The sequence below is a fragment of the Octopus bimaculoides genome, chromosome 5 (genome assembly GCF_046866305.1).
Source record: "Octopus bimaculoides isolate indiv1 chromosome 5, ASM4686630v1, whole genome shotgun sequence".
Classification (NCBI taxonomy): Eukaryota; Metazoa; Mollusca; class Cephalopoda; order Octopoda; family Octopodidae; genus Octopus; species Octopus bimaculoides.
Window position 1 is genome coordinate 51,740,097 of NC_142932.1, and position 13,841 is coordinate 51,753,937.

The 13,841-nt window shown below is 36.8% G+C and overlaps 1 protein-coding gene across 5 annotated transcripts in view; it reads left to right on the forward strand.

Moving 5' to 3' along the window:
- The window catches only part of LOC106881248 (uncharacterized), a 297,452-nt gene that overhangs the window by 223,618 nt on the left and 59,993 nt on the right, over nt 1–13,841 (forward strand). For all 5 annotated transcript variants that reach the window (XR_008264114.2, XM_052967796.2, XM_052967797.2 and 2 more), the window contains exons 40-42: nt 498–681; nt 2,669–2,902; nt 5,113–5,390. Coding sequence is in view for 4 of the 5 variants with exons in the window: in XM_052967796.2 (XP_052823756.1) it covers nt 498–681; nt 2,669–2,902; nt 5,113–5,390 (696 nt within the window). In the remaining variant the exon portion in view is untranslated. The remainder of the gene's footprint in view (nt 1–497; nt 682–2,668; nt 2,903–5,112; nt 5,391–13,841) is intronic.

The window sequence follows — 13,841 nt, forward strand, 5'->3', positions numbered from 1 at the left end:
AACAAACAATAATTATGAAGGAGCTTTGGAAAATATTCTAAAACAACTTGGAAGACATTATGAACAAAAATCTATTCCAATTGGATTAGACATAGTTGTATGATTGAGATTGAGATATTGGAGATACCCTTCAATATCAAGGAACACTAAAATCTTCCAAGTCATGGATGTTACTTAAAAATTTCACAATAGAAACATTTAACAGTTGCTTTGTTTCTTCTTTTTCTTCCTTTATTGATGTTTTTTTTTTGTTGTGTTCTATGTTTATGCATAAAGTTGTAAGATACCTTTCTGAGTCTGTCATAGCTTTCTGGTTTTATGGAAAATGCATACATTAATTAACTAAATAAATATGATACAAGAGATTTTTTTAACATCCCTAAATACATAATTCGCCACCTTCACCACCACTGTTCACAACATATACACATATATAAAGAAGTAGCAAAAAGAAAATACTCCAAACTAAAATTTCAAAATTAATTATAATCTTATAGATATCCCCTACGGAAGTGACTTGGTAGTTCTGAAACCCAAAGGGTTTTTTATACCAATGAATGCACATGAGTTTAGTCATATCATAGAAGATCAGCTGACCATGACCTTCTGGATAAAGTACTATGAAGACATGAACAATGAGAAACAGGCATCTGCTACAAGTATATGTCTCTATGGATCAAAGTAAGTATTGTTTGCTCTTTCTTATGTATGTATGTATGTATGTATGTATGTAAAGGTCCTTGAACGCCTCCATCAGAGATGTCTGAGACACATTCTGAATGTTGGCTGGACCTTAAAAACTCCAGATACACAGGTCCTGAGGAAAGCTAATATCTTGAATATTGAAGTGATGGTGCACAAACACTGATTATGTTGACCTGGACACCTTGTTAGAATGAATGATAGTAGGATCCCTAAATAGATGCTATATGGAGAACTTGTCATTGGAAAGCAACCCCAGCAGAAGTCAAAACTGCGATTTAAGGACTGTGTAAAGTCCTCATGAAAGGCCTGTGAATTGCGGGAGGCTGACTTGGAAGAGCAATGCTTGTCATCGCCACAGATGGAGGAAATGGGTAGAGAGAATCAATACCTTTGAAAATCAATACCAATGAAGAATTTAAGCATGCTGCTTGAAAATTCACTGCTAGTGTAATGAATAGGGAAAGCCTGGTCTGCAATATTTGCAGTCATGTATGTTTGTCAAGAGCAGGGCTCATTAGTCACCAACAAAACTGCAAGTGTAAAGTATAAGGTAGTTGTGAGTGCACAATGTTCCTAAAGGTCAGTAATGGCTTTCAGTCATGAGTGGATGGCCATCATCATGCATGTATGCATAACTTTCAGTCATCTTGTTGTATGCCACATCTTGCAAACGTAAGGTGCTATTGACATCTTGTATTTGCAAGATCTTGGTTTAATAATCTCTGAGGCATCATTTTGCAGCAGGTGCAACACATTGTCAGCTGTATAGATTGGAGCAATGTGTAATGAATTGCTTTGTCCAGGATGACCATATGTACCTGGCTATGGAATATGAAGCCTTGAATTGATGATTCCGAAATCCTAACCTGAGATCTTATGCTTGGGGAAACAATCATCTTAATCATGTATTTCTTTTATTTCTTTTACTTGTTTCAGTCATTTGACTGCAGCTATGCTGGAGCATTGCCTTAAAAGGTATTTTTTTTTGTAGAAGAAATCGACTCCCAGGACTAATTTTTTGTAAGCCTGGTACTTATTCTATCAGTCACTTTTGCTGAACTGCTAGTTTACAGGGACATAAATACACCAACATTGGTTGTCAAGCGATGATGGGGGAACAAACACACACACGCACACACTCACACATATATATATCTGTATACGTAGATATATATATATATCATGATCATCATCGTTTAACGTCCACTTTCCATGCTGGCATGGGTTGGACGGTTTGACTGCGGACTGGTGAGCCAGATGGCTGCACCAAGCTCCAATCTGATCTGGCAGAGTTTCTACAGCTAGATGCCCTTCCTAACGCCAACCATTGTGAGAATGTAGTGGGTGCTTTTACGTGCCACTGGCATGAGGGCCAGTCAGGCGGTACTGGCAATGGCCACACTCAAATAGTGTTTTTACGTGTCACCGGCACAGGAGCCAGTCCAGCAGCACTGGCAACGCCCTCGCTAGAATGTTGTTTTTCATGTATCACTGGCACAAGTGTCAGTAAGGTGACGCTGGTAATGATCATGCTTGAATGGTGCTTTTTACGTGCCACAGGCACGGTGGGGGGGGGGGAGTCAGTGGCCCTGGCAACAATCACGCTTGGATGGTGCTCTTAGCGCTCCACTAGCATGGATGCCAGTCATGCGGTGCTGTCATGACGGGCTTCTTTCAGTTTCTGTCTACCAAATCCACTCACAAGGCTTTGGTGAGACTGAACTCAGACCCATGTGGTTGGGAAGCAAGCCTTTTACCACATAGCTACACCAGTGCTGTATGTATGTATATATCCATACAGACATAATGCACATGTATATATGTGTGTGTGTGTGTGTGTGTGTGTGCATTTTATGTGTTTCTTGTTACGGTAAACAAGAGGTCTTGAACAGTATCCAGTCAATCATGAAATAATACTAATCTATAGGTTCATTTTACGGAAGTACATGGATTTCTATTTCAGTGATTTGGTAAATCCAGTATTCGGCGCCAAAGAATTGGTACATTTACATGGTAACACTCTGTCCCTCCAGATGTTTGATGACACACACACCGTTACCTTGAAATCTTTAACTAATGGAATCTGGCATCATGTGATACTACAATGGAGCAATAGTAATGGAATCCTCGAGGTTTATCACAATGGAGACTTAACTTTAGAAAAAAATCTTGGTAATGGAAAACAAATTCCATCACTGTAAGTAGTCATTGATTTTTATTGTAGCCATTCTTTTTATGCTGGCATAAGTGAAAAAGGTTCTGAAACTTTTAAGCAAAAATGATTAAGTAACTGGATCGGTTTCTTTTTGTAAACTATTGAAATCATGAAATGGGGCCTTCTTGGTATCTAGGATTTTCCATGTTGATATCAATTTGAGGCGAAAGGTTTTGCCTCTCATTTGTTTTGGGAGTTGATAAAATAAGTCCCAGGTGAGAACTAGGATTGATGAAATTGACTAACACACTTCTCTAATTTATAACCTTGTGCCTATAGCAGAAAGAAAGAATTATTGTTATTATTATTGTTGCCTTTGCACAGCTTCTTATGCTGGAGGTATACTATAGTGTCAGTTGTTCACTACCAGTGAACAGGTGACACTGTAGGTAACACCTATTTTTTGAGCACCTTCTGGAGTATTCGAGCAGTTCCAAGCAGTGCTGTTTTCTGCAAGTGCTCCACCTTTATTGCAGCCCCTATTTCTGCCATGTACTTCTTGAGATTTTTGCCCACTGTTCCCAGGGCTCCAACAATTATTGGTACAACTGCCACCTTTTTCAGCGACCACAACTGCTTAACTTCCCAAGCTAACCTGTCATATCTCTCAACTTTTCTTTCTTCCTTGTCATGTACCTTGTTGTCAGCTGGGCATGTTATGTCTATGATCCAGCATAGTTTATTTTCTTTCTCAATTAAAACTATGTCCAGCTTCTTATTCTCAATTTCATGGTTGCATTGAATTATAAAATCCCATAGAATCTTTGCATTTCTATTTTCGACAATGCCTTCAGGTTTGTGGTCATACCAATTTTTTGCTCTGTCAAGTCCATACTTGTTGCAAAGTGTCCAATGAACAAGCCTAGCTATATTGTCGTGGCATCTCTTATATTCCTCCTAGGCTAGTGGCGTACATTGGCTGGTAATATGCCATATGGTTTCACCGTTTTGTCCGCAGATTCTTCACTTATCACTTTCTGCTGTGTTGTCTATTCTGTATTTTATGTAGTTTGTTCTTAGTGCTAGCTCTTGGGCAGCACAGATTAGAGCCTCCGTTTCCAGTTTTAAATCACTTTTAGTCATCCACAGCCATCTTTTTTCTTTGTCTGTCTTATCTTCAGCATCCCTATGAAATTGACCATGCATTCTTTTTTTTTACCCACCTATTTTCAATTTCTTGTATAGTGCTTTATCTTTGCAATCTTTCATCCTACCCAAGCCTGACCTTCCTACTAATAATAGCAGTTCTGTGGCATTTTTTACATACCATGCTATGTTGTTTTCTTCTGCTCTAATGCTATGTTTGCATCCAATAAGTCCACTTTCCCCTCTTTTTCTTGGTATATACAGTCTGTCTGTGTCACTTTTTGGGTGGGGTGACCCTTATCTAGTTAGCAACTTACTTGTCTTTCTGTCTAATTTGTTTAGTTCATCTACGGTCCATTTAATTTCGATTTAAGGATCAGTCTCAGTTTATGTAAGTACTCCACCTTAAATTTTTCTGTCATTTCTTTCTCCATTAATTTCTCCATTTCCAAAATCCCCAAGTACTTATAGCCTGTCTCTTCTATCTGCTTCATAAGCTCCCCCGACAGTATCATTAGTCCGTCCATACATTTGATTTTGCCTCTCTTCAATACTAATACACCACACTTTCTCAGTCCAAACTCCATTCTGATATCAGCACTGAAGGTATACACTGTATCAACGAGGGAACTGACTTGGACTTGGACTTTACCATAAAGCATGACCTTGCAGGTGGAGCCCAAATTAGAATTTTCTTCAAGTCAAGTAGCCCACTTCACACAAAAGGTCTCTGAATAAGGGTTGTTTAAGGATGTTAAATGAAACACCCATGTTTTCAAAGGTGAATTATTCAAACTCCAAAGAATTCCTATGATGCTCTCCCCCAACTTCTGCTCATGATCAGAGATGCACATATCATTTGCCACCAAGGGACATACATGCTAAACTGGTTAAGGTCATACAACTGACAAGGAAATCTGTGGTACTGAGCAGAATATTTGGTGTAGCCCATCTTTTATACCAAGGCAGCAAAATGTACATGATAAAACTGCCAACCAGTTAAGCCCAGAAGTCATGACAGCCAGTGCCTGTATTATTATTTCACTTAAACATAATTCTAGTTTCAGAAAACTACTTTGTAAAACTTATCTTCATTAACATTTCAGGGGTTTACTAGTTGTTGGTGGGAAATTAAACACAAAACAACATGCAATTGAACCCTCTTATTTCTCTGGTCGGATCAGTCGTTTATGGATTCTCAACCAAACTTTATCGAAGGAAGAATTACAGAATTTTTGGAAAAACCCAAGCCAAACACCATCGAATATTTTGAGCAATCTTGTGAAAAATATGCTAATGTTGCCAAATTATTTATTGGATTTCTACTCTGAAATAAAACCAGATATGTGTGAGATCAAGAAAAATTGTCCACAAACAAATAAAAGTAAGTAACAATTTTAAAAGATGTTTCTGCACATTAATTTCTATATAAACAAAATGCCTGTGAGTGGTTAGAGTACCAACTGCCATGAGACCAAACCTGCTGAAGAAATTTCTTTGAAAGGAAAAAAATCTTTTTTCTGTCAGTTGATGTTATTCTCCTTCTGGCATCTAATATGCTACTGTGGGTACTGCTGTATGATGGACTTTGGTGATGAGGTGATTCCATGCTTTCTGATCCATGGCACCAGCATAAGTATTCCCAAGGTCAAGGTGTTGTGACTTGAGGTCTTCCTCAATTTGCTTTGCCCGTGTCTTCTTTGGTGCACTGCATTGGATTCTCCAGTGTGTGGGTCACTATCACTGCATAAGTTGGCATGGTAGACTTTCAGTGCTCATCCTACAGATGTGGCCAAACCACAGTAACTTGTGCTGTTGGACTTGGTCTTCAATGGTTGGCTGCTGCTGGCATTGTTCATGGATGTTGTTCTTGGATATATATACAGTGGGGTGGCTGGGGTGCATCTTGTTTAAGGGTTAAACATAATAGGTTTTTGAGCAAAATAGTCACTCAACCTGCAAGAAATATGAGTCAATTATTGTTGTAATGAAGGTCGAACAAAAATTCGTTATATCAAAATTAACTACTCACACACACATGGACGTAGGCTTGGCTGAGGGATTAAGAAGCTCACCGAAAGAACATATGGTTTTAAGTTCAATCCCACTGAGTGGCATCTTGGACAAGTGCTTTTATCATAGTAGTGGGTAGCCCAAAGTCTTGTGGGTGAAATTTGGTAAATGGAAAGAGGTTAGAAAGCTTGTTGGATGAACTTTTCCTGTAATTCAATGGTCCAGTCTTGTCACACACAATGTCAAGTTGATTCTACCAATGGATTATATAAAAGATAGTTGTGTCTGTAGAATACTCAACCACTTCACATGCCAATTCAATGAGTAAGCAACAAATAACTTCATGCTCACACATCAAAATCAATAAGTGTCTACCATATATATATATATATATATATATATATATATATATATATATATATATATATATATATATATAGATAGATATAAACACGCACACACCATTATAGCCTGTTGACTTCCATTCTTATATTATTATTATTATTATTATTATCGAGGAGTGAGAGGGCAGTGCATGTCATCAGAGTGACACTGGCATACAGAAGCCCAATATACCCATCATGACTGCCTGTCTGATAAGGGTACACCAGGGACATGAATCACAACCACATGTGCGCAAGATGGTGATCTGCTATCAAGATAAACAGTGCACAACCTGCATTCATTGCAGAGTAGACTTTAATGTTTAATGGTAATTTGTTGCAACAGTCTCTCACTCTCTCTCACCTCTGTTTTCATTAATGATAATTTAATATATATTCATTTCAAGATTTAATTTGCTATTTGCAAAACTCACAGTTTATTCTATATATGTAATGTAAAGAAATAATTTATTGAATGAATGAATACTATTAGACAAAATAGCTGTATAACTTTGATACAAGGCACAATTTCAAGAATAATATCAGTTTCCAGAGTTTGTTAAATGAATATTTTTGATAAAATGAAAATTTTTTTAATATACAGGTATAATTTAAAAAAAAAAAATTACAAAGTGATTTTGTTGGTATGACTGTTTGGAATACTATAAGCCTTACAATAATAACTATATGATTGCTGCTATTTCTAGCATGCTAAATGTAGCTGGGTTACCTTCAAGTCTGTTTAAATTAGAAATATATTACAACCATGATAAATTACTGAAAGAAATATTTACTAAGCATGTGAGAGTTTTTATAAATTGAAGTTTTCAGGAAAATTTACATTCCTTTTATTATTGAATATTTCAAGTTCACAAATTTAACTATTCAGTACAAGATAGTTTTTAAAGAACTTTTATTTATATGATTTTTGTCATTTCATGTTAATTTCATTTGTTATTTGCAATGTTCTCTCTCTCTCACACACATACACGTATCACTTATTTCCTTTCCATCTTTATCTAAGAATTATCAAGTGCCTTTGTTGCTATGACTATCTGATACACTATAGATATTCAAAAATCTCTTGTGATCGCTGCTATTTTTTTGCACACTAAATGTAGTTGGACTACCTTGATATCTGTTTAAAAAAGATCATGACTGTGATAAAATACTGAAAGCAATATTTACTAAGCAAGTGAGTATCATTATACAAAGAGATAATTAGACATAGAATTGGAAATCAACTGTGAAAATATTACCAAATGACTAGCAGAAAACTGCCTGGAGGGCAGTCTTTCTGCTAGTTATTATTACTATTATTTAAGATGTTGCACAATATCCAGTCTCATGGTATTGAAGATATTGCGTCTAATGGGGGTTTGTACTGTCTGTCAAGCCACTATTATTATCATTATTGTTATTCCGAGAGACTCTTGGATAGTTCTTAATTTCCAGTTGATCTTTACTTGAAAGCAGGCAATAACAAATTACCAAAGGTTTCAAGTAGTGCCTTCTCCTGTGACTCAAAGAGACAATAATTTCCTTAGAATGCAAGCTGTCTTCTGGATCACTTCGAGCCTGACAGCAGCTCCAATATTTTTAATATGCTTTTCAAAGTTCTTCGAAACTGCTCCCAATGCTCCAATTACCACCAGTATCACCATTACTTTCCTCATGCCCCATAACTTTCATATCTCATCTCACAGCAGCTGGTATTTCTCACTCTTTTCTGTTTCCTTACATTTCACCCTCGAATCACCTGATATTGCAACATCTATTATCTTTGCTTCTTTTTCATCTTTATGGATGATCACAATATCTGGCCATCTCACCTCTATGACTTGGTTGCACTGTATGTTAAGATCGCAGAGTATTTTGTAATGTTCATTTATCATTACTCCCTCTGGCTTGTATTCATACCATTGTTCGGCTCTCTCAAGGTTTGCTTTACTGTACACCAGCCAGTGGACATATCTGGCCACATTGTCATGTCTCCTTTTGTATTTACATTGTGTGAGATTACAGCACTCACTAACAATATGGCTTATACTTTCTCCCTTCTCAGAGCACATCCTGCACTGTGGATGTACATTTTCTGTACATTTCTTTCATCTTATCTCTTTCAATGAAACCCAGGTACTTATATCCTTCCTCTCTGACTTCCTTTATAGTTCCACCACTTTCCAGCTTGATCCCATGGCTTTTACTAATTTTCGTCCTTTTGAAAATTCCATGCAATATCTTTGCTAATCATCTGCACAGTTGCCGTCAAACTCTCAATTTTTTTCTCAGTCTTAGCAAATAGCTTTAGGTCATCCATATATCACAGGTTGTTTACTTTCACTCTGCCTAGCATGTACCCCACACACAACTTTCTTAAAATGCTGGTTAGTGGCAGTATGCAGACAAATAGAAGAGGCGACAGACTGTCCCCTTGAAAGATTCCTCTTGTGATATTTACCTCTCCCAGCTTATCTCCCCATGCTGTGAGTTCAGTTTACCACATTGCCATTGAGTTTTGTATTAACTTCAGGATATTGTGGGAGACCTTAAGCAGTTTAAATCATTTAATAATCCACACATGTGGAACCATATCACATGCTTTCCTGTAGTCCACCCATGCCATCGCCAAAATTTTGTGTCTCTTCTTACAGTCAGCCAGGATAGTCTTATCGATTAGTAACTGATCCTTTGTTCCTATGCTTTTACGTCTACATCCCTTTTGTTCCACTGGTAGTAGGTCGTTCTCATCTAGGTACTTATAGATGTTGTTCAATATGATGGCCATCATCAGTTTCCATGTCAGTGGCAAACAAGATATTGGTCAGAAATTTCCAACTGCATTCACTTTACTTGGGTCCTTCTGGCATAATACCATTCTTCTTTTTGTCATCCAGGCTGGTACTTGGATGTCACTACTCAGTATTTCGTCCAGCTGTCTTACAATTCTCCTGTGAAGTTTTTAAACCAAAATCTCTGAACCCCATCTGGGCCAGGCACTTTCCAGTTAGGAATTCCCCTGCACTGTTCTCCAATCATCTCAGTTATTCTCAAATCCTCCTGCTGATACTCTCCTCCTTGAGTTTCTTTAACCAGTCTGCTTCAGTTTTGCATTGTTTCTCTGGAGACCATGTTTGCCCAGAATCTTTTACTTTCTTCAGCATCTGGCATGGCTTTTTCACCCTTTTCTTTCCCATCCGGTTCCTGATAGACTCGTTTCTGATTGTTTGTAAAGTCTTAGCTCTATATTGCTCAATTTTCTGTTCATATATCTTTAGTTTATGCACTTTAGCTTTCAACCTCTGTTTTAATGCGCCAATCAAAACATTGATTCCCTTTCTCTTCACTCTACACTTCTTCTCTAGCTCAACATATTTCTCTCACTGTTCCAAAATATTTTTTTCTGGTCCCGTTAATAGACTGCATTATTCTCCTTTTCCACCATGGTTCCTTTAGGTTATGTTGACATTTACCTTGGGCATTCAAACCTAACTTCCGAGCTACAAAGATCGAGATTACATTTATCAGATTGTTGGAGTCTGTGATGTCAGTCCTGATATCACCAGTGATATTTATCTTCCTGACCCATTCATTGAGTTTCTTCTTGTCTACTATTTTGAACCCTGTATAAAATCTCTGTTCACCAGGTCCAAATGTCAATGATTTAAAATGATAAACAAAAAAAAAGAAAAATGAAAAGCGGAAGAAGAAATTTTTAACTGACTTTCTTTTGGCGTAGATTGGTAGGAATATTTTAAGATAAGCAAAAAAATAATAAATTGAAAAGACTTTCTTTGGCTTGTGCTGCTAGCCTCATGGCAAAGCCGTCTTTTCAATAGAGTAGCTAGGTAGGAATACTTGAACAAAAAGCCAAAATAAAAAAAAACAGGGAAAAGATATTTTCAACTGGGTAATCTTCAAGTTTAGGGGGATAAAAAAAATAAAAATATTCAAGGGAAATAACTGAACAACTTACCAGTATTATCCGTTTTCTTTTAGCTGTTTATAAATAAATCACACCCTAACGTTAATCAAATCACGTGTGTGATTTATTTATAAACAGTGATGTACGGAGAATACTGGTAAGACGTTCAGTTACTTCCCTTGAATATTTTTATTTATTTTTTTTATCCCCTTAAACTTGAAGATTACCTTTCAACTGATATATTTTGGTAAAGCTAGGTAGGAATAGTTAAAGATAAAAAATTTTTTTTTTTTTAAACTCAAAAGAGGGTGAAGAAATTTTAAACTGATTTCTTTGGTATTGTGCTGCTAGCTTCATGGCAAAGCCGTCTTTTCATTAGAGTAATTAGGTAGGAATATTTGAAGATAAACAAAAAAAAAACAGGCAAAGAAGGAGAAGAATCTTTGACTTTCTTTGACGTTGTGCTACTAGCCTCATGGCAAAGCAGTCTTTTCATGAGAGAAGATAGGTAGGAATATTTGAAGAACATAACCAAAAAAAGCAAAGTGGAGAAGAAATTTGTAACCGACTTTCTTTGGCATAGTTAGGCAGGAATATTTTAAGATAAACAAATAAAAAAAATTTTTTTAAGGGAGAAGGTATATTAAACTGACATTCTCTGGTGCTGTGCCGCCAGCCTCAATCGCAAAGCCATCTTTTCATTAGAGAGGAAATTTTAAACTGACTTTCTTTGGCGTAGATTGGTAGGAATATTTTAAGATAAGGAAACAAAAAAAGAAGAAATGAAGAGAGAGAGAAGAAATTTTTATCTGACTGTCTTTGGCATTGTACTGCTAGCTTCATCATAAAGCCGTCTTTTCATTACAATGCCTAGGTAAGAATATTTGAAGAAGATAAACAAAAAAACAAAGGGGGAGAAGAATCTTTAACTGACTTTCTTTGGCACAGCTATGTAGGAATATTTAAGATAAACATGAGGTCGAAATTTTAAACCGACGTTATTTGGCATTGTGCTAAAACCCTATAATGGGCATGAAGGTTGAGATACCTGTGGAGTATCTCCTTCCATTATAATTGTTTCTGTAGTCTTGAGGATCTGGAACAGGTTGCCGATTTGTGACATCTGTGCAAAGTGAGGTGATAAGAATGGCTCCTTAGTACATCACACGGTCGATACAATAAATATAAATAGAACAATGCATATATGTGTCAGAGGGAAATAAGAGACACAACCGGGTAGAATGTTTAAGAGAAGAGTTATTGATATGTTAACATGTGTGATTGTGTGTGCGTCATATATACAGAATAATAGACAGGCCAACATAAGAGTAGTATGTATGCGTGTGTGTGTAGGCATAGACGTATGCATGTTAAGAACATATAAGGATGGCGATGAAGAAGAGACTGTGAAAGAGTCTGTAGCCATCGAAGTGAGGAGTAAGTTCATAGACACAAAAATTATAAATACCAGTTCGTAGTCAATTGTACATGATAGTCGCGGCGATGATGCCGAGCCGGTTGTGGTACATGTCGTACATGAAGTTGTGGCTGAGATGCTGCTGCCTGGGTCATTTGGTACAGGAGTTCTTGCAGATTGTATACTTGCTGTTGATCCATGGTGAAGTAATTCACGAACAGTGCAGTGTTGTAACCAGAGCGAGTTGCTTGTTGAGATGTGTATGTAGAGAGATGTTGACGTTAGGACGAATGGTGGCGACAGAGATGGAGATGGCCGAATGCTGTTGGACGAAGTTAGTGAGTCCCATGTGGCTGCTGTTGTGGTGTTGCTGGAACTGGTGGTGTCTTGTGTGGTCAATGGCCAGACCTTAAAAGGTCTGGAACTGAATGACATTGAGACAATGAGTTTTATAAGGAATTGTAGCCTCAAAGCTGGGTAGAAAACAGGCTGTCACACATGACCTTATTTGAAGGCTGCATATTGGCGCATGCTAGAGAAAGAGATAAATTGCACCAATACCAACCAATCAGAGTAGTGGACACAACAGGGTCCAAAACGCGGCCAAAGGCTAGCTGTTATCTACTACGTTCATATGTATATATATAATAGAGAGGAGAGGAATTTCACTCAAGTGTATGCTACAAGCCTCATGGCAAAACGGTCTTTTCTTCAGAGCAGCTAGGTAGGAATATTTAATGATAAACAAAAAAAGCAAAGAGGGAGAAGAAATTGTTAACTGACTTTCTTTGGCGTAGCTAGGTATGAATATTTTAAGACAAACAAAAGAAAAAAAGAAAATGAAAAAAGGGGGGAATATTAAACTGACTGGTGTTGTGCTGCTAGCCTCATGGCAAAGCCGTCTTTTCATTAGAGTACCTAGTTAAGAACATGAGAAGGTAAACAAAAAAAAAACAAGATGAAGAAATCTTTAACTGACTTTCTTTGGCGTAGCTATGTAGGAATATTTGAAGATAAACAAAAAAAAAAAGAAAGAAAGAAAAGAGGGAGATAATTTTCAAGTGACTTTCTTTGGCATAGGAAGATTTGAAGGTAAGCAAAAAAAGAAAAGAAAAGAAATTTTAAACTGATGTTCTTTGGTGCTGTGCTGCTAGCCTCATGGCTAAGTCATCTTTTCCTTGGAGTAGCAAGGTAGGAATACTTGAAGATAAACATTGATAAACAAAAAAGCCCAAAAGAGGGCGAAGAAATTTTAAATTAAGTTTCTTTGGTGTTGTGCTGCTAGCCTAATGGCAAAGCCGTCATTTCATTAGATTACGTACGTAGGAATATTTGAAGACCAGAAAAAAAAAGAGGGAGAAGAAATTTTTTAACTGACTTTCTTTGGCGTAGCTACGTAGGAATATATGAAGGTAAACAAAAGAAAAAAAATATGAAAATGAAAAAAAAAAAGCAGGAAAATTTTTAAACTGACTTTTTTTGGCGTTGTACTGCTAGCCTCACGGCAAAGCCAACTTTCCATTAGAGTAGCTAGGTAGGAATATTTGAAGATAAACAGTAAAAAAAACTAAATTGAAAAAAGGCTGAGGAAATCTTAAACTGACTTTCTTTGGCATTGTACTGCTAGCCTCATGGCAAAGTAGTCTTTTCATTAGCATAGCTAGGTAGGAATCTTTAAAGAAGATAAAAAAAACACAAAGAAAAGAGGGAGAAGAATTGTTTTAACTGACTTTTTTGGCATAGCTAATTAGGAATATTTGAAGATTAAGTAAACAAAAAAGAGAAGAAATTTTAAACTGACTTTCTTTGGCGTTGTACTGCTAGCCACATGGAAAAGCCATCTTTTGATTAGAGTAGCTAGGTAGGAATATTTGAAGATAAACAACAAAAGAGAGGGAGAAGACTTTCTTTGGCATAGACTCATAGGAATATTCTAAGATAAACAAAAATTGAAAAAGGGAGAAAGAATATTAAACTGACATTCTTTGGTGTTGTGCTGCTAGCCTCAGGCAAAGCTGTCTTTTCATTAGAGTACCTAGGTAGGAATATTTGAAGATTAAAAAAAAAACAAGCAAAGAGGGAAAAGAATCATTAACT